General features: G+C 39.8%; 1 protein-coding gene across 12 annotated transcripts in view; it reads right to left on the minus strand.

Moving 5' to 3' along the window:
* SYT9 (synaptotagmin 9) overlaps positions 1–22,053 on the minus strand; it is a 208,754-nt gene that overhangs the window by 104,287 nt on the left and 82,414 nt on the right. The window contains exon 4 of one of the 12 annotated variants that reach the window (XM_086340305.1): positions 511–21,406. The exons of the other annotated variants lie outside the window; for them this stretch is intronic. Coding sequence (XP_086196431.1) covers positions 21,353–21,406 — 54 coding nt within the window. The 3' untranslated portion in view covers positions 511–21,352. Of the gene's footprint in view, positions 1–510; positions 21,407–22,053 lie in introns of those variants that run through there. 12 annotated transcript variants of the gene reach the window in all.

The raw sequence follows: 22,053 nt of genomic DNA on the forward strand, positions 1-22,053 counted from the left end.
TATATTCTGTAGTTGCTGTAAAAGCAATCAGAGCAGTACATCCCAAAGGATCACCAGCTTCCTAGAGGAAGGGGCCCTTTCATACTCACAAGATGTGTCAGCAGATGGGGTTACATGAAGCTTCCTGCTTGTGTGAGGCCTCTCCTTCCCACTTGTGACGGGGGAGGAAGTGTCCTATTGGAAGCTGACCCACCAATTCTGTTCTGGATCGCTTTCATTCTTACCTTCCCATGGGCTCCCGGGCACGGGGTGCCCTCTACTGCTCATGGGCTTTTTCCTGCATCTTTAAGTTCCCCTACTTGACTAGCTATTCAGTCTACTCCACTCTGGCTTCTGTCCTTGCTGCTGGTTCCAGTAAGTAGAGTCACCAAAGACTTTCATGTTGCACAATCCAATGGATTTGTTCAGGCCTTTGTTAATTGGCATCAGTGCAGCTGCTGACCCACCTGGCCACTCACAGCTCCTTGAAACATGCTTCCAGGGGCTCCCACAATACAGTATCAGTTTTCCTTTTACCTCTTTGGCTGTCCCACTTCAAGTTACTTTAAGGTCTCAGGAACTTGTCCCACGTTCTTTGCATTCTTCACTATAGATTCTCTATTAAGTAACTTCATCAACCTCTATGATTCAAATACCATTAACAATATATGTAGACAATTTATAAATTCGTATTTCCAACTCGTCCTCCACTTCTGAGCTCCAGCCTTGTATATCTGTATATACAACTGCTTTTTAAATTTTTTTTCTTGAATATTTCACCAGAAGTGCAAACTCAGTATGTTAAAAATGGTCTTATCAACATAAAAAAAAAATACCCAACCTATTCTCCATCTATTGCTTCCTATTTCAGTAAATACCTTCCTTGAGGCTGCTCATGCTGGGAACCAAAAAATCATTTTGACTATTTCCATTTTTTAAGTCTATGACAAATTTAGATAGTATGTTAAAAAGCAAAGACATCACTTTGCTGAGAAAGGTCCTTATAGTCAAAGCTATGGTCTTTCCAGCTGTCATGTATGGATGTGAGAGCTAAACAGTAAAAAAGGCAGAGTGCCAAAGAATTGATGCTTTCAAACTGTGGTGTTGGAGAAGACTCTTGAGGGTCCCTTGGACAGCAAGGAAATCAAATCAGTCAATCCTAAAGGAAATCAACCCTGAATATTCTTTGGAAGGAATGATGCTGAAGCTGAAGCTCCAATACTTTGGCCACCTGATTCGAATAGCTGACTCACTGGAAAAGACCCTCTTGCTGGGAAAGACTGAAGTCAGAAGGAGAAGAGGGCAACAAAGAATGAGATGGTTGGATGGCATCACCGATTCAATCAACACGAACTTGGGCAAACTCCGGGAGATGGTGAGGGACAGGGAAGTCTGGTGTGCTGCAGCCTTCGGGGTCGTGAAGGGTGAGACATGACTTGGTGACTGGACGACAACATAATTTCTTTAAATCTCACAGAAAATTAATCGCTTCTGACAATGATGGGAAAACAGTAAATGAATTTACCCTCACATTTTAAACAAGCAAAAATCTGGACAGAGTACATGAAACAATGGGTTACAAGACACTGGACACCAGACAATGAAGGTAAGTGATACTTAAAAAACAAGAAACAAACAAGGGGTCTTTGATTGCCCCAGCTCACCCCCTGGAAAGATATAACACAGAGGTGGAGACCCAGGAAGAGCCCAGTGGTAGCCTTAGTTGAGAAAATGGACTTGGGGGTCTGGAAAGTCCACTGCAGCTACAGTTTATAGGGCACAGTACCAGGAAGGAGAAAGAGGAACACTGAGAGAGCTGCAGATATCTGTACTACACAGTGTTGCTGAAATAAATTTAAGGAGACATATTAAATGGAGAGATGTATACCGCGACTGGGAAGACTCAAAATATATTTTTAAGATGTGTATTCTTTCCAAATCGATCTTGTGCAACCCTAATCAAGCTTCCAACTGTGTGTTGTGCCTATGTGTACAAACAGATAAGCTGATCATAAATTCATATGGAAATGTGAAGGACCTAGAAAAACCAAAATTACTTTGAAAAAAGTAGGACAAAGTTGGAACACCCACATTACCTGATTTTAGGACTTAAAATAAATCTACAATAATCAAGACACTGTGGTATGGGAGTAAAGATAGACAAATAGAGCACTGGAAAAGAAGAGAGTCGAGAAATAGACCTGTATATATGATCAATCGATTTTCTTCAAAAATGCAAAAGACAGTTACACAGAAAAAGTATAATTTTTACAACAGTGGTGCTGGAATAATTGGATATTGTATGCAAAAAAATCTAACCCTCCAATCCATATCTCACACTACATATTAAAATAAATAAAAATGGTTCATAGTCCATAAGAGTTAAAAGTATAAAACTTCTAAAAGAAAACCATATAAACCATACAGTATGAATTGGAATGAGATAAAGATTTCTTCGATATGTCACTAAAGGCACACTCTGTAAAAGGTTAAACTGACAAAATGGACTTGAGCAAAATTAAGAAATTCTTCCTTTCAAAGAGACAATGTTAAGAGAACAGAAATACAAATCACAGTTTGGGAGAAAATATTTACACATCGTGTATTAGGATAAGTAATTGGCATCTGAAATATAGAAAGAACACTTACAACTCAATAAAAAGAAAGCAAACAACCAAGTTTAAAATTTGACAAAAGATATGAATAGATACTTCAACAAAGAACATAAACAGATGGTAGATAAGCACATGAAAAGATGCTCAGCATCATAAGTCATCAGGGAAATGCAAATTAAACCACAATGAGATTCCATTTTATACTCCTTAGAATGTCTAAAGTTAAAGACTGACCTTGCCAAGTGTTGGTGAGAATGTAGGGCAACAAGAACTTTGATCATCATTGGTGTGGGTGTAAAATGGTACAACCAATTTGGTAAAATAAACAGTTTGGCAGTTTCTTTAAAAGGTAAAGATACACCTACCACAGGGCCTAGCCATTCTACTCCTAGAAAATAATGCAGGAAAAATGAAAGTATATGCCCATACAAAGCGCATAAATGCTGATAGGAGTTTTACCTGTAATAGTCCCAAACTGAAAACAATCCAAATACTTCAATAATAAGAATCCAAATGACCAATGGATAAACAAATAGTGGTGTGTGTTATTACACACACACATGCACTGAAGTAGTAATTTGTAACAAAGGACTGAACTATTAATACAACAACATGGATGAATCTCAAAGTAATTATTCTGATTGGAAAAAAAAATCTAAACAAAACAAAGAACATACTGTATAGTTCTTATGTATACAAAATTCTAGAAAAATCCCAACTAATCTATACTGACAGACTCCAGATCAATAGTTCCCTGGAGACTGGAGAATGGCTGGTGGGGAGGGGAGGTAAGGAGGAGACACAAAACGGCCTAAGATGAGTTTTAGGGGTGATAAAAATATTCAATATTTTGATTATGATGATGTTTTCATAAATGTATATGTATGTCAATACATATGTCAAACTGTACAAACTGTGTACCCTAAACATAAAATTTATTGTCTACCAATTATTCAATAAAAAAAAATTTGTAATTTGCTACTTTTCTCCTATTACCACCATCCTGGTGAGAAAAATCCTCTGGCTTTCTACAATAGCCTGACCCTTTCCTCACTGTTCCCTCTTGTCCATTCTCTGCACTGCAGCCTGAGCGATCTTTTAAGATCATAAATCTATATGTGTCACTGCTCAAAATCCTTCAAAAATTACTCAGAAAATCAGGACCCAAAGATTTATTTTGCCATAAGACTCTATTTAATCTTGCTCTTTTCTGAGTTCTGGTCCATTTTCCATCTTGTTTCCTCCTTTTAACCAGTCTGTGCTTTGTGCTCCTGGAACTTCCCAAAACTGTTTCTGTCTCAGGACCTCTACACATGCCAATTCCTTTTTTCTGGAACTCTGCCCTCCTCCCAGGGATGGGGGAGCCTGGTGGACTGCCGTCTATGGGGTCGCACAGAGTCGGACATGACTGAAGCGACTCAGCAGCAGCAGCCCTCCTCCAGGTCAACACCTAACTTTCCTTTGGCCTCAGCTTCAATATTGTCTCCTCCAAGCATCCTTCTTTGATGCACCAGGCTAGGTCAGGTCTTGAAAGTAATACTCACCTATGTCTTCTTCATAGTACCAATCACATATGTAAATAATTATCTGTGAAAATTTTTGTTTCCTATCTGAACCCTATCTCTCAGGACTTTAAGCTCTAAGAGAGCAGGGACCACATGCACTCAATGCCTAGCATGTAACCTGGCACACAGTAGGTATCCAAAAACACTTGTTGAATAAATGATAGAGACAGAACTGGAACTCTTCTTAACTGAACCCACTCCATAACTTCCAGATTAGATTTTCCCAAACTCGCTCATGCAATATTCATCCTTTTTTATCTGACAGTCAAGTAGCCTTTTCCTACAGCTACTTCAGTATTGAATTGGTAAGGATTAAGAAAGGAAACAGAAAAAAAAGGACAAGAGAAAAAGAAAGAGAAAGGTAACAGAGTGGAACCTTAAAATCAAAGTATTAGACTTATAAAAGAATGGTTAGCAATGTTTAAGACAACTGACCTGATAGATCAATTGGGGTTTTAAAAAGTCAGTCCTGATCATGTTGATGAAACAATTATCCTGGAAATTACACCTCAAGATAGTTAACATGACTGTTAAAAGCCAAAACCAGATGGAGATGAGGCTAGAGGGGCAGGACCTTGAAGGAAGTGAAGTCAGGGCTCCTTGGTGAAAGCTGACCATTGATCCAGTGCTACCATGCTTTTAGCAGAGCAGTGGCCTAGATTCTCAGTGTAGATGTGCGTGTGGGGCTGGGAGGATAAAGATTGCAAACATGGCCATTTTCCAAAACAGCTTCCTAAGAAACAGCCTACCTTACCCTCTCTTCCCCTCCCCACTATGTTTATAGACTCCCCTTAATTAGAGCATTTCAGCATGGAAGCATAATCCAATCTGAAAGAAAATTTCCCTTGAGAGCCATCTGTCAGAATTAGACTACACTTAGCTGCTGGACAGTAAGGCTGTATTGTAAATACCACAGATGACTTCGATTCTCCAAAGGCTCAAAACTCATTTTCCAAGCAAGCAAATGCCAATCCATGGGACAAAGCTTTCTGTCAGGGAACTGGCTTGCTATTTTGGACAATAATGCTTCCATAGGTAGAGTAACAGTGGTCTAGGGACATTCTACCTGACTGGTCTCACCTTTTTTCGAAAATGAAATTGCTGTCCTTGACAACTCTATTAAGTTCTCCTTCAGGTGTGCAGATCTTTTTCATTGAACTGTGTTGTCCTCATGTATTCAGTCAGGGAGATATCTGACTGTGTAAGGGGACCAAGTGGAGCACACTCCAGCTCCCCGCAAAGCCAGCCTCCCTCTCAGGAGCATCCAGTCGGCTACACAGACACCTGCCTTTGGTACCCACACCAAGGCAGCAAGCAGAATCTTGTCTGGGAAAGGAGTACAGAAGGTAGGGGTAGTGAGGGAGGGAGAGCGTCCTTTCTCTCTGTCATCATTTCCCTCCACCTCAGAGGTCACATGAGTCAATGTTTCTCCTGTGTCTCTGTAACCCCTTTTCCTGTTATTCTATCACACTGCAGTAGATGCCACTGAATCTTGCCTAGACCCCCATTACCAGGCCGGTGCACCCAATCCTTAGCTACTGGGAGTATCTGCTGTCCACAGCTCACAGCTGCATCTTTCTTAAAGGAATCCTCCTCAGCTGATGGGAGCCACCTTACAAATGACTGGCAAGTTACTCCCTTGCCCTGCAGCCAATGACAAAGGAGTATAGGGTTAAAACGCAGCTCCCTTGTCTCAGGGTGGGATACCTCTGTGGTGGTGCCTTTCATATTCCATAGCTCCCTGTGGGATCAGGCTCGGGACAGGCTTTAGTGGAACCCCTCTCTTTTCCTATTCTGTTCCCCTTACCTCCTTACAGAATAGCAGTCCCTCAATAAATCACTGAACAAGAATCCTCTCAGCCTCTGTTTCTAGAGAATCACACTAAAGACACACATACTATATTGGATCTATCTTCATTCATTCCCTCAAAATGCATTTAACATCCAACTCTTAGGTTAAGTACTGAGGGTATAGTCACAGCCTGGCCTGAGGAGTATCTTGTTTAGCGGAATGGCCAAGGATAAACAGACACTCAATCAAATGTGATAACTGCTGTGAATAGGAACAAAAAGGAAACTTTAAAAGCACATGAAGGATACCTAATCTGTTCTGGGTAGACCTAAGGAGGGATTTTTTAGTGAGGTGAGTAACTGTAGGAGAACTTCTCAAATGAATAACACCTAGTTGGAAAGGGACACAAGGATTTTTCAATATCCATAAATCAAGCAGTGGTATACACCACACTAACAAACTGAAGGATAAAAACTCTATGACCCATCTCAATAGATGCAGAAAAGCCTTTTGACAAAGTTTCAGTTCAGTTCAGTTGCTCAGTCATGTCCGACTCCTTGTGACCCCATTTGCAAGGGAGCACACCTTGCAATCGCAGCACGCCAGGCCTCCCTGTCCATCACCAACTCCCGGAGTTCACTCAGACTCACGTCCATCCAGTCAGTGATGCCATCCAGCCATCTCATCCTCTGTCGTCCCCTTCTCCTCCTGCCCCCAATCCCTCCGAGCATCAGAGTCTTTTCCAATGAGTCAACTCTTTGCATGAGGTGGCCAAAGTACTGGAGTTTCAGCATTAGCATCATTCCTTCCAAAGAACACCCAGGGCTGATCACCTTTAGAATGGACTGGTTGGATCTCCTCGCAGTCCAAGGGACTCTCAAGAATCTTCTCCAACACCACAGTTCAAAAGCATCAGTTCTTTGGTGCTCACCTTTCTTTACGGTCCAACTCTCACACCCATACATGGCTACTGGAAAAACCATAGCCTTGACTAGATGGACCTTTGTTGGCAAAGTAATGTCTCTGCTTATCAATATGCTATCTAGGTTGGTCATAATTTTCCTTCCAAGGAGTAAGTGTCTTTTAATTTCATGGCTGCAGTCAAACTTTAACACCTGCTTATTTAACTTCTATGCAGAGTACATCATGAGAAACGCTTGGCTAGAAGCAGCACAAGCTGGAATCAAGATTTCTGGGAGAAATATCAATAATCTCAGATATGCAGATGACACCACTCTTACGGTAGAAAGCAAAGAAGAACTAAAGAGCCTCTTGATGAAAGTGAAAGAGGACAGTGAAAAAGTTGGCTTAAAGCTCAACATTCATAAAACTAAGATCATGGCATCCAGTCCCATTACTTCATGGCAAATAGATGGGGAAACAGTGGAAACAGTGGCTGACTTTATTTTTCTGGGCTCCAAATTCACTGCATATGGTGACTGCAGCCATGAAATTAAAAGATGCTTACTCCTTAGAAGGAAAGTTATGACCAAACTAGACAGCATGTTAAAAACCAGAGACATTACTTTGCCAACAAAGATCCGTCTAGTCAAGGCTATGGTTTTTCCAGTGGTCATGTATGGACATGAGAGTTGGACTATAAAGAAAGCTGAGTGCTGAAGAATTGATGCTTTTGAACCGTGGTGTTGGAGAAGATTCTTGAGAGTCCCTTGGATTGCAAGGAGATCCAACCAGTCCATCCCAAAGGAGATCCGTTCTGGGCGTTCATTGGAAGGACTTATGTTGAAGCTGAAACTCCAACACTTTGGCCACCTGATGCGAAGAGCTGACTCATTGGAAAAGACCCTGATGTTGGGAAAGATTGAGGGCAGGAGGAGAAGGGGACAACAGAGGATGAGATGGTTGGATGGCATCACTGACTCAATGGACATGAGTTTGGGTGGACTCCAAACTCATGGACAGGGAAGCCTGGTGTGCTGCAGTTCATAGGGTCTCAAAGAGTCAAACACGACTGAGCAACTGAACTTAACACCCATTTATGATAAAAACTCTCCAGAAAGTGGGCACAGAGGGAACATACCTCAACATAATAAGGGCCATATATGACAAACTCTCAGCAAACATCATTCTCAACAGTGAAAAACTAAAAGCATTTCCTCTACAATCAGGAACAAGACAAGGATGTCACCTCTCACCACTTTTATTCAACATGATTTTGAATGTCCTAGCCATAGCAATCAAAGAAAAAGAAATGAAAAGACTCCAAATTAGAAAAAAAGAAGTTAAAATGTCAGTTTTTTGAAGAGGACATGATACTATAGACAGAAATCCTAAAGATGCTACCAGAAGACTACTAGAGTTCATTAATGAACTTGGTAAAGTTTCAGGGTATGAAATGAACACACTGAAATTTCTTGCATTCCTATACACTAACAATGAAAGATCAGAAAGAGAAATGGAGAAAACAATCCCATTTACCATCACATCAGAAATAATAAAATACCTAGGTATAACTCTACCTATGGAGGCAAAAGACCTGTTCTCAGAAAACCATAAGATACTGATGAAAGTACTCAAGGATGATATAAACAGCTAGAGAGATATACTATGTCCTTGGATTGGAAGAATCAATATTATACAAATGACTATACTAGCCAAAGCAATCTACAGATACAATGCAATCCCTATCAAATTATCAATGGCATTTTTCACAGAATGAGACCCCAAAATTTTCAGTTTGTATGGAAACACAAAGACCCCTGAGTAGCCAAAGCAATCTTCAGAAAGAAAAATGGAGCTAGAAAAAACAGGCTCCCTGACTTCATACTATACTATTAAGCCAGAGTAATCAAAACAGTATGGCATCAGCACAAAAATAGAAATATAGATCAATGCAACAAGATAGAAAGTCCAGAGAAAAACCCACACACCTGTGGTCAACTAATCTATGACAAAGGAGGCGAGAACATACAATGGAGAAAAAAGCCTCTTCATTAAGTGGTGCTGGGAAAATGGGACAGCTGAGTGTAAAAGAATGAAATCAGAACACTTCCTAAAACTATTCACAAAAATAAACTCAAATTGCATTAAAGACTTAAATGTAAGGCTGGAAACCTAAAGCTGTTAGAGTAAAACATAGGCAATACACTCTTTGACATAAATTTCAGCAAGATTCTCTCTGACTCACCTCTAAAAGGAAATAAAAACAAAAATAAACAAATGGGACCTAATAAAACTTTAAAGCTTTTGCACAGCAAAGGAAACTGTAAACAAGATGAAAAGACAACCCTCAGGATGGGAGAAAATAATTGCAAATGAAATAACTTACAAAGGGTTAATCTCTAAAACACACAAGCAGCTCATACAGCTCAATATCAGAAAAACAAACAACCCAATTAAAAAATGGGCAGAATACCTAAACAGACATTTCCCCAAAGAAGGCATACAGGTGGTCTAGTGGTTTTCCCTACTTTGTTTTATTTAAGTCTGAATTTGGCAATAAGGAGTTCATGATCTGAGCCACAGTCAGCTCCCAGTTTTGCTTTTGCTGACTGGATAGAGTTTCTCCATCTTTGGCTGCAAAGAATATAATCAATCTGATTTTGGTATTGACCATCTGGTGATGTCCATGTGTAGAGTCGTCTCTTATGTTGTTTGAAGAAGGTGTTTGCTATGACCAGTGCATTCTCTTCGCAAAATTTTTAGCCTTTGCCCTGCTTCATTTTGTACTCCAAGGCCAAATCTGCCTGTTACTCAAGGTGTCTCTTGACTTCCTACTTTTGCATCCCAGTCCCCTATGATTAAAAGGACATCTTTTTTGACTGTTAGTTCAACTGCACAATTGCACTCATCTCACAGACTAGCAAAGTAATGCTCAAAATTCTCCAAGCCAGGCTTCAACAGTATGTGAACTGTGAACTTCCAGATGTTCAAGCTGGATTTAGAAAAGGCAGAGGAACCAGAAATCAAATTGCCAACATCCACTGGATCATTAAGAAAGCAAGAAAATTCCAGGAAAACATCTACTTCTGCTTTATTGACTACGCCAAAGCCTTTGACTGTGTGGATCACAACAAACTGTGGGAAATTGTTTGAGATAGGAATACCAGACCACCTGACCTGCCTCCTGAGAAATCTGTATGCAGGTCAAGAAGCAACAGATAGAACTGGACATGGAACAACAAACTGGCTCCAAATTGGGAATGGAGTACGTCAAGGCTGTATATTGTCACCTTGCTTATTTAACTTATATGCAGAGTACATCATGAGAAATGCCAGGCTGGATGAAGCATAAGCTGGAATCAAGATTTATGGGAGAAATATCAATAACTTCAGATAGGCAGATGACACCACCCTTATGGCAGAAAGAGAAGACAAATGAAAGAGCCTCTTGATGAAAGTGAAAGAGGACAGTGAAAAAGTTGGTTTAAAACTCAACATTCAGAAAACTAAGATCATGGCGTCTGGTCCCACCACTACATGGCAAAGAGATGGGGATACAATGGAAACAGTGACAGACTTTATTTTTTTGGGCTCCAAAGTCACTGCAGATGGTGACTGCAGCCATGAAATTAAAAGACGTTTGTCCCTTGGAAGAAAAGTCATCACCAACCTAGACAGCATATTAAAAAGCAGACATTACTTTGCCAACAAAGGTCCATCTAGCCAAGGCTATGATTTTTCCAGTAGCCATGTATAGGTGTGAGAGTTGGACTATAAAGAAAACTGAGTGCTGAAGAATTGATGCTTTTGAACTGTGGTATTGGAGAAGACTCTTGAGAGTCCCCTGGACTGCAAGGAGAGCTAACCAGTCTATCATAAAGGAAATCAGTTCTGAATATTCATTGGAAGGACTGATGCTGAAGCTGAAACTCCAATCCTTTGGCCACCTGAAGCAAAAAACTGACTAATTTGAAAAGACCCTGATGCTGGGCAAAACTGAAGGCAGGAGGAGAAGGGGACAACAGAGGATGACACGGGTGGATGGCACTGTCGACTCATTGGACATGAGTTTGAACAGGTTCCGGGAGCTGCTGACAGACAGGGAAGCCTGCTGCTGTCCATAGGGTCACAAAGAGTCAGACACAACTGAGCGACTGAACTGAACTGAACAGATGAGGCAGAAAGTAAAATGATAAGATTATGAAGAATTTCAAGTCAATATATTTAAACCATAAATGAAACAAGCAATCTTCTAAAAATATCTATATCAGCAAAATCATTTCATAAAGAAATAGAAAACTTGTACAGTATACTGCTATATCCAAAAGAATGGAATCATTATACCCCAAAGTAAACACCTGACCCAGAAAGTTGTGTGGGTCAGTTCTACTAAACACTGAAGGAAGAGATTATTGTACAATTGTACACAAGATCTTTGAAAAACCAAAAAGAGAGAGAATGCTCCATCATTTATTGTGATGATGAAACCAAACAGAGAACAATAAAACAAAATCAGAGGGCTGTCTTACTCATTAATTTAGTTGCAAAAATCTTTAACAAAATATTAATAAACTAAGCAGGTGAACACACACATTCACATGTATCCATGTAGATGAAAAAAATACATCAGGTACAAGCCCGATTTATCCCAGGAATACAAATTCTCACCAAAATCAGAAAATAAAGCAATGTAATTCATCACATTAAAAGATAAGAGAAGCAAAACATATGATTACCTCCACAAACTCAGAAAAATCATCTGATAAAATTCAGTATCCATTCAGGTGTTCAAAGTCTATAGCTAATGTCCTACTTAGTGGTGGAAATTCAGAGCATTCCTTTTGAGATTAGGAGCAAGCCAAGGATTATTAGACTGGTCTTTGTATTGGCAGTCCAGATAAATGTAATAAAACAAGTAAAGGGGGAGCTGTAGAGAAAAGTCAAAAGAACCAAAAAGGAAAGTAGCAAAAAGCACCTATTTATTGATGCACGGTATAACTGTCAATGTACAAAACTCAAACAACTCTGTGGTCACAGTCTTAAAGTGAAAGTCAGTCGGTCATGTCTGACTCTTTGTGACTCCATGGTCTACAGGATCCATGGAATTCTCCAGGCCAAAATACTGGAGTGGGTAGCTGTTCCCTTCTCTAGGGGATCTTCCCAACCCAGGGACTGAACCCAGGTCTGCCACATTGCAGGCAGATTCTTTAAGCCCAGACTTAAAGTATGCAGCAATACCAAGGGGTGGAGAGAACACAGACTAAGATGGGCTTATGCACTGCTGCTGGGACACACTGCGCAACATGGGGACACGGCCAATGTTTCACAATAACTGTAAATGGAGTGTAATCTTTAAAAATTATATTAACGAAAGAGGTAGTGTTTTAATTTAGCGACACTATTCCTAGGTATACATCTTAGAGAAATTCTTGCATATATTCACCAGGAGACATCTATAAAACATTACACATATAGCAGCATTTTCTAAAACAGAAAAAAAAAATTAATTCAGATAGCCATTGACTAGAGAACAGATAAGTAAAATATGGTACATCACACAATGAAATGCTAAAACACCCTTCGGGGGGCGGGCGGAGGGGAAAGAACTGGCAGTCTGGCAGTGCGCAGGTGAATGTAAGAGACTCAATACACATAATGCTGAATGTAACAGTTTGCAGAATAAATAAAATATGATTTTTTCACATAAATTTCAAAAATAGGCAAAACAGAACAACCTATTCTTATGTGGTAAAATGATTTAAAAACAAGGGAATTACAGATAAGAAGTTCAATATGCTGATTACCCGGGAGGCAAAGCTTGGGGACAGAGGAGGAACATATAGGGAGCTTCAGAGAGACTGATAATGTTCTCTTTTGTCAGCTAAACTCTAGACTGACAGATATACATTTTTAAAATTATTTTTAAATCATACATATGAAACCAAGCAGGACCCTGTGGGGTCTCCCCAGGGACAGATCCCTCCCTCTCCCCAATGTCCTCCATTTCTTGTCTGTAGAAAAGCTTAGGCCTCCTGGCCTTTTCCCTGAGTTCCAAAGAGCAAATTTAATCAGAGAAGTGAAAAAGATGCAGGAACAAAGGAAAACAGTCAAGTAAGTGAAAACAGTACTAGTTAAGCCACAAAACAAAGTCAAGGACTTTTTATTTCTTCTTTAAAGGTTTTAATAATATTTTGAGCCATATCCTTGAGTTGTTTTGCAGACACTAAGACCCTCACCAGGAAGAAGTTATCTGCATGATGACCACAAGCTCAATGACTCCAGACAGTTTGGAACCAGAAGACTGATGATGCTAACTTTCGAAATACCACCCTGTTACCCCACCACCAAGTGATCAGAAAGATGTCCATGAGCTGATGAGGAGCTCTGCAGGCCCCACCCCAATGTTTCTTTGAAATGCACTTCCCTAAAACCCACTGGGGAGTTCTGGCCTTTTGAGCATGAGCTGCCAGTTATTCTTGCTTGACCTTACACTGGGTGCCTTGTAATAAACGCTGTATTTTCCCTCACCACAAACTGGTGTCAGCAGACTGGCTTTACTGCACACAGGGCAACTGGACCCAATTGGTTCAGTAACACATATACATTATACATACTATTGTATATGTAACGTATTTCATTTAAAAAAGCAAATGCATTGTCCTGGCACTTAAACTATGATAAAAGCTATCAAAGTCAATTTGTCAGAGACCTATAGTTTTATTGATTCCTTCCTTCAGATGTTCTTTTCTGCAGTTCTGCCCCTTTTCACTGTCTCTTAATAATCTAAATATCCAGGGGATAGTATGTGTGAAGGATTATGAATGGGAAAAACGGTAGGGTGGACTTCAGTGGGCTCTTAAGAAGATACAGCTCATTAGACCCCAGTGATGGTTGAAATTCACCCATATTCACATTATAGAAGGAATCTGGCTTCTCTGTTGCCAGCTGGAAACCAGGGTTTTCTGTGGAGCTTTTCACACAGTTGGTTTCTTAGAATCAGTTAGCCTTAGTGTTTTCAGCACTACATGCCATGGTACTGAGCAGGCTTCTATCAGCTGGCACCAGCTTGCCAGAACCAATACGAACATCTTTTGCCAACTCCACCTTCAGTGATGTCACACTGGTAGCTTGAAATCAGCCCTTCTGGGAGAATTTACACCACGGAAATGAGCAAATGCTGCACATCAGGTCCCCTTCTAATTGCCCAACTCCAGCCAGTTGTTAATACATCTACGACACCACTGAATGTGACAAAGTTGTAGAATCATATGATAACAACTTAGGACTCACACTATAATGGAATGCAACAGAATTAAATTAACAAACTTCTTCAGTCAGGAGATTGCCTGCCCCATATGCATTCAACTGTGAGAAGCAAGCATCCTGGGCTTCCCTGATTACTTTCATCTTCCCTGAGTGTTTCCAAGTATCCACATTTATCAGGTATAGAAATGGCCCCAGGGCCCTGGCAGATGGAACAGGGAGACTCCTAAATCAATTACTGTAAATATTAGACTTTGCAACCACTCACAAAGTCCAATTTTTGTGGAAATGCAAGGTTTTAAAATTTATAACATTAAAAGAAGGTCTGTATGCTCACTCAGTCGTGTCCAACTCTTTGAAACCCCATGGTTTCGAAGCCTGCTTCCTACCAGGCTTCTCTGTCAATGGGACTTTCCAGGCAAGAATACTGGAATGGGTTGCCATTTCCTCCTCCAGGGGATCTTCCTGATCCAGGGGTCAAATCCACTTCTTCTGTGTCACCTGCATTGCAGGCAGATTCTTTACCACTGAGCCACCAGGGGAGCCACCAAAAGAAGGTCTATGCTGCTGTAAAGTGCACCCTATCCTCTTATGAACTGGGATCGATACTGGCAAAGAGGGAATCTTGTGACTTCTACTGGTGCCATGTGAGAGCTCTAGCACCTCCTCCAAATTACAGTCTAGCTGAGATAACCGTAGGTCCTAGAGAAAGTCTCTCAACCAGTTTCTATGTGAGTCACGGAGAGAAGTTCCTGAAGTGCTCACTGCCTATTTCCCAGGGAGCCAGAGATGAGTGGGGTGTACTAAAACTGCAAAGAGCATACAGACACAGCAGTCAACACTCACCAGACCACTGAACTCATGCCCTCATAACTTTGGCTTCCCCAGATACCATATCCTCTCGCTGACTGATACACATGCTACAAAACTGCATTATATACTATTATTGATTGATCTGGTTTCAGCAGTTGAGAGTTTAATTAAACTACCATTTTTACACTCAATAATTGCCTTTTGTTCCTTCACAGGAAGGTGTGAGGATTAATTTTTGACTGCTACCATTTATAAAACTCATAATCTCTTTAGAGAAATAAAGAAAAAAATTTAAAAATTAGTTAATAGATTCAGCTTTGCATAACATTCCCCCAAACTAGTCCCTAGAGCCTCACCAGATTAGCCCCTCATGAGAAACTTCATTTTAGTCAGTTAGTGCTTATTAATTATTATCATTTCCAGATTTAATTCCAGAGGCTAAGTACAGAGTAGTGAACAAGTTGGTAAGGTCTTTGCACTTACAGGTGTAACAGGGAAGAAAGAAAATTGAACAAATACATAAAGTATAATGACATAAGAACAAAATCTGTAACTATGTATGGTGACATGTTAACTAGACTTACTATGCTTATCATTTTGCAATATATACGAACACACATGATTATGTTGTACACCTGAAACTAATGTTATTTGTCATTTACACAATTAAATCTTTAAAAAAAAACACATACATTACTCATATAACAATAATAATATGAGTAAATAAACATGCATTTTAAAGTCTTTATATATGGACAAAAAAGACATGATGATGTAATAATAAAAATATAGAATATCATGGGAGCATTCACCACAAAAACCTATCCCAGTCCAGGGCTCATATAAGAGTTGTTCAAGGAAGTGGCATTTAAGTTGGAATCTAAAAGCTTAGTATGAAATTAACCAGGAAAAGAGGGGAAAGAAAAGTAAAACAGCATACATGGCAATTTTAAGACACCTTTTCTTGAACAGACTAAAATGGCTATTGAAAAACAATCTGAAGCCCTATTTGGTCATGATTGAGCTACATGACCCTGGCTGACTCAATGGCCTTCCACTTCAGTTTAATGTGCTAAATGAAGATTTTGGATTATAGGATCTCTTAAGGATCTTTCTGTATTGGACTGTGAGGCACTTAACTGTGAGGCAGTTATGTTAATAAATAATAGATACACATATACACAGATTATTATTTAGTTAGTACAAGTAAAAACTGCTCTTTTGAAGAGGCCTTGAACAACCAATATCAGATTGATTATATTCTTTGCAGCCAAAGATGGAGAAGCTCTATACAGTCAGCAAAAACAAGACCGGGAGCTGACTGTGGCTCAGATCATGAATTTCTTATTGCTAAATTCAGACTTAAATTGAAGAAAGTAGGGTAAACCACTTGACCATTCAGGTATGACTTAAATCAAATTCCTTATGATTACACAGTGGAAGTGAGAAATAGATTTAAGGGACTAGATCTGACAGAGTGCTTGATGAACTATGGACGGAGGTTCATGACACTGTACAGGAGACAGGCATCAAGACCATCCCCATGGAACAGAAATGCAAACAAGCAAAATGGCTGTCTGGGGAGCCCTTACAAATAGCTGTGAAAAGAAGAGAAGTGAAAAGCAAAGAAGAAAAGGAAAGATATAAGCACCTGAATGCAGAGTTCCAAAGAATAGCAAGGAGAGATAAGAAAGCCTTCCTCAGCGATCAATGCAAAGAAACAGAGGAAAACAACAGAATGGGGAAGACTAGAGATCTCTTCAAGAAACTCAGAGATACCAAGGGAACATTTCATGCAAAGATGGGCTCAATAAAGAACAGAATGGTATGGACCTAACAGAAGCAGAAGATATTAAGAAGAGGTGGCAAAGAATGCATGGAAGAACTGTACAAAAAAAATCTTCACAACCCAGATAATCACGATGGTGCAATCACTCACCTAGACCCAGACATCCTGGAATGTGAAGTCAAGTGGGCCTTAGAAAACATTACTACGAACAAAGCTAGTGGAGGTGATGGAATTCCAGTTGAGCTATTTCAAACCCTGAAAGATGATGCTGCGAATGTGCTGCAGTCAATATGCCAGCAAAATTGGAAAACTCAGCAGTGGCCACAGGACTGGAAAAGGTCAGTTTTCATTCCAATCTCAAAGAAAGGCAATGGCAAAGAATGCTCAAACTACCACATGATTGCACTTATCTCACACACTGCTGCTGCTACTGCTAAGTCGCTTCAGTCGTGTCCGACTCTGTTCGACCCCATAGACGGCAGCCCACCAGGCTCCCCTGTCCCTGGGATTCTCCAGGCAAGAACACTGGAGTGGGTTTCCATTTCCTTCTCCAATGCATGAAAGTGAAAAGTTAAAGTGAAGTCGCTCAGTTGTGTCCGACTCTTAGTGACCCCACAGACTGCAGCCTACTAGGGTCCTCCATCCATGGGATTTTCCAGGCAAGAGTACTGGAGTGGGGTACCATTGATCTCACATGCTAGTAATGCTCAAAATTTTCCAAGCCAGGCTTCAACAGTATGTGAACCGTGAACTTACAGATGTTCAAGCTGGTTTTAGAAAAGGCAGAGGAACCAGAGATCAAATTGCCAACATCTGCTGGATCATCGAAAAAGCAAGAGAGTTCCAGAAAAACATCTAATTCTGCTTTATTGACTACGCCAAAGCCTTTGACTGTGTGGATCACAAAAAGCTGTGGAAAATTCTGAAAGAGATGGGAATACCAGACCACCTGACCTGCCTCTTGAGAAACCTATATGCAGGTCAGGAAGGAACAGTTAGAACTAGACGTGGAAAAACAGACTGGTTCCAAATAGGAAAAGGAGTACGTCAAGGCTGTATATTGTCATCCTGCTTATTTAACCTATATGCGGATAAGTTCTCTTATATCATGAATAATGCTGGGCCAGATGAAGCACAGCAGGAATCAAGATTGCCGGGAGAAATATCAATAACCTCAGATATGCACATGACACCACCCTCATGGTAGAAAGCAAAAAACTAAAGAGCCTCTTGATGAAAGTGAAATGAGAGTGAAAACGTTGGCTTAAAGCTCAACATTAAGAAAACTAAGATCATGACATCCGGTCCCATCATTTCATGGCAATAGATGGGGAAACAATGGAAACAGTGACAGACTTTATTTTGGGGGGCTCCAAAATCACTGCTGATAGTGACTGCAGCCATGAAATTAAAAGATGCTTGCTCCTTGGGAAAAAAGTTATGACCAACCTGCTGCTAAGTCGCTTCACTCGTGTCCGACTCTGTGCGACCCCAGAGATGGCAGCCTACCAGGCTCCCCTGTCCCTGGGATTCTCCAGGCAAGAACACTGGAGTGGGTTGCCATTTCCTTCTCCAATGCATGAAAGTGAAAAGTGAAAGTGAAGTCGCTCAGTCGTGTCTGACTCTTAGCGACTCCATGGACTGCAGCCCACTAGGCTCCTCCATCCATGGGATTTTCCAGGGAAGAGTACTGGAGTGGGGTGCCATTTCCTTCTCCAATATGACCAACCTAGACAGCATATTAAAAAGCAGAGACATTATTTTCCCAACAAAGGTCTGTCTAGTCAAAGCTATGGTTTTTCCAGTAGCCATGTATGGGTGTGAGAGTTGGACCATAAAGAAAGCTGAGCGCCAAAGAATTGATGCTTTTGAACTGTGGTGCTGGAGAAGACTCTTGAAAGTCCCTTGAACTGCAGGGAGATCCAACCAGTCCATCCTAAAGGAAATCAGTCCTGAATACTTACTGGAAGGACTGATGCTAAAGCTGAAAGTCCAATACTTTGGCCACCTGATGAGAAGAAGTGACTCATTTGAAAAGACCTTGATGTTGGGCAAGATTGAAGGCAGGAGGAGAAGGGGACGACAGAGGATGAGATGGTTGGATGGCATCACTGACTCGATGGACATGAGTTTGAGTGAGCTCTGGGAGTGGTAATGGACAGGGAAGCCTGGCGTGCTGTAGCCCATGGGGTTGCAAAGAGTTGGACACGACTGAGCGACTGAATTGAAGTGAAGCAAAAAAACACACAAAACTTTCAGTTTATAACTATTAATGTAACCCTGCACTTACACTGTTGGAGTCTATATCCAGCCTACCTTGTTGTAAAAAAAAAAAAAAAAAAAAAAAAAGGACCCAAGCTCAATAATTTAAAATTATTCCGTGTTGGTAGTTCTCCTAGGCACTTGGTAGAAGCAATCACAAATAATATCTTAAGGAATGAACTTTATATTAAAAGCTTGCAAGTGTCTACTGATAAAGTTCTAAGCTAGATGAGCTCACAATCACAAATAACTAAATCTAAGAGTCAACAAGGCACGATGATAAGAGCTGATGGAAATGCCAAACAAAAGCAGAGCTGCAAAGATTACAGCTACTGGAATTATGAGCAGCAGAGTACAAGATACTTATATATGAAATTATAAAAAAAATTGAAAGCATGTTAAAAAAGAGAGAGGCTCTCAAATGTGTATTAGGCAAATGTGAAAATGCAGCAAATAATACTTCTACAAATGGAAAAAAGTAAATGGCCAAGACTTTTCCAGAACTGGTAATAGGAAACAATCTCAGATTCAGGAAACCCAGCAAATCCCAATCAGGATAAAGAAAATAAAGGTTCACTTAGCAGTGTTACAGTTAAACTACAGAACACTAAACAAGAAAGCAAGATCTTGAAACCAGTAAGAAAGAAAAGAAAAATTACATACGAAGGAATAAATCTTAGACTAAATGTTGACTTCTGAAGGAACTGATGCTTGGAAAACTACAGAATGATAGCTATACAATGCCAAAATCAGAGTAAATTGAGACTTTTATTCCCCAACCCCCAATTTTTACATCCAGAGAAATGATCTAAGAATGACAGCAAAATAAAGATATATTCAGGATATTTGGGATTATGGCTTTCAGTTTAAGGTTACTGCCAGCCTATGGATACTCCAAGGAAGGCATCCAGGGGAGTAAATATCCTGAACTCACTCTCCTCTCTTCCTTATTTTCTGAACTTAATGTGGTCACAAAGAGTTGGACATGACTTAGCGACTGAACAATAACAACAAATCAGAAGCCAGAGACTAAGGCAGCCTTTTCAGTTTGAAGAAAAATAAACAAAAATCCCAAAGTGTCTAGGGGCACTGAATAGGAACAAATGGGAGCATTCAATATCATTCTCTCAAATAGATTAGTTTTTTTTTTTTGGCCAAGCTGCACAGCATGTAGGATCTTAGTTCCCCCCACTAAACCCTCGCCCCCTACAGTGGAAGTGCAGAGTAATAATCACTGGACAGCCAGAGAAGTCCCCCAGATAGTTTTATAAATCAAGAATTACTTTGATTTCAGGCTATTCAAGAAAGTAAATTACACATATTGCTCATGAGCACAGATGCAAAAAATGCTAAACAAAATAGCAAACTGAACTCAGCAATGTGTAAAATGCAATATATCAAGGCAAGTCTGGATCATATTAAGAATACAAGATTGACTTAAAATTAGAAACTGATCAATGTAACTGACCAAAATAGTAGATTAGAATGAAAAAAAAAAAGAAACCCCTAAGATCACAGCATTTGATAAAATGAATGTTTGTGATAAAAAGGCTTGGGCAAAGGGAGGCCTTGCACACTACTGGTGGGAATGTAAACTGGTGCTGCCACCACCGAAAACAGTAGAAGTTTCCTTAAAAACTAAAAATAGAGCTGCTATATGACCCAGCAATGCCACTCCTGGACATACATCCAGAAAAGATGAAAACCTTCAGTAGAAAAGACACGTGTACCATGAGGATTACCGCAGCACTATTTACAACACCCAGGAGACGGAAACAACACAAGCGCTCATCAACAAACAACTGGATGCAGCTGTGGTATATATCCAATGGAATATTACTCAGCCATAAAAATAACAAGATACTGCCATTTGAAGTAACATAGATGAACCTAGGAAAATTATACGTAGTGAAGTCATACAGAGAAAGACAAATAGGATAATGGTATCACTTACATATGGAATCTAAAAAATAATACAGATGAATCTATGTACAAAATAGAAACAGACTCACAGGCAAGAGAAAACAAACTTATGGTTACCAAAGGAGGGAGGGAAAATTAGGAATATGGAGCTAACGAACACAAATACTATACATAAAAAAGTAACAAGGATTTACTGAATAAAATAGTATCTTATAATAACCTATAATGGAATATAATCACAAGAATAACTGAATCATTATGCTGTAAACCTGAAACTAACACAATATAATCAACTATACTTCAGTTTAATTAGAGGTTCAGTCAACTAGGAAGAGAGGCGTACATTTTTAAAAAACATTTATTTAGCCGTGCCACGTCTTAACTGTGGTACCTGGGATCTTTGACCTTCATTGTGGAACGTGGGTCTTTAGTTGTGGCATGGAAACTCTTAGTTGCAGCACGTGGGTTCTTGTTTGCTGACTAGTGACTGAAACCTGGTCCCCTGCATTGGGAGACCACAGTCTTAGCCACTGGACCTCCAGGGAAGTGCTTGAGGGATACATTCTTAACATGACAGACAGCCGAGATGTAGATGATACAGATATGATACATCTGTATCAAAACCATACTCAATGGGAATGTTAAAGACATTCCATTTAAAAGAAGGAACAAGTCAAGAATGACTAGTACCACAATTATTATTTAGCATTGTATGGGAAATTCCAGCCTGTGCACTACATTAAAAATAAGTACACAGATTGGAAAAAAAAACTATCATAATCCACATGACTGATTATCTACAAAGAAAATTCAGAAGAGTCTATAAATTATAAGAGTAAGAAGAGCTTTACAAAATGGCTAAATAGAAGATAAACATACAAAATTTAAACTGCATTACTATACAGCAACAAGAGTTAGAAAATGCAATTTTAGAAAAGATATTACTTAAAATAACAAAAGGTAAGATACCTGGTAATCAAACTAACAAAATATTCAACATATGAAAGACATCATCATCTAGAAAAGTATAAGCTTTGAATGAAAGACTTTAAAGGAGAACTAAATAAATGGAGCGGAGAAGGCAATGGCATCCTACTCCAGTACTCTTGCCTGGAAAATCCCATGGACGGAGGAGCCTGACAGGCTGCA

Source organism: Bos grunniens, chromosome 15, assembly GCF_055505025.1.
Source record: "Bos grunniens cultivar Pamir isolate PY7600 chromosome 15, Bosgru_T2T1.0, whole genome shotgun sequence".
Taxonomy (NCBI): domain Eukaryota; kingdom Metazoa; phylum Chordata; class Mammalia; order Artiodactyla; family Bovidae; genus Bos; species Bos grunniens.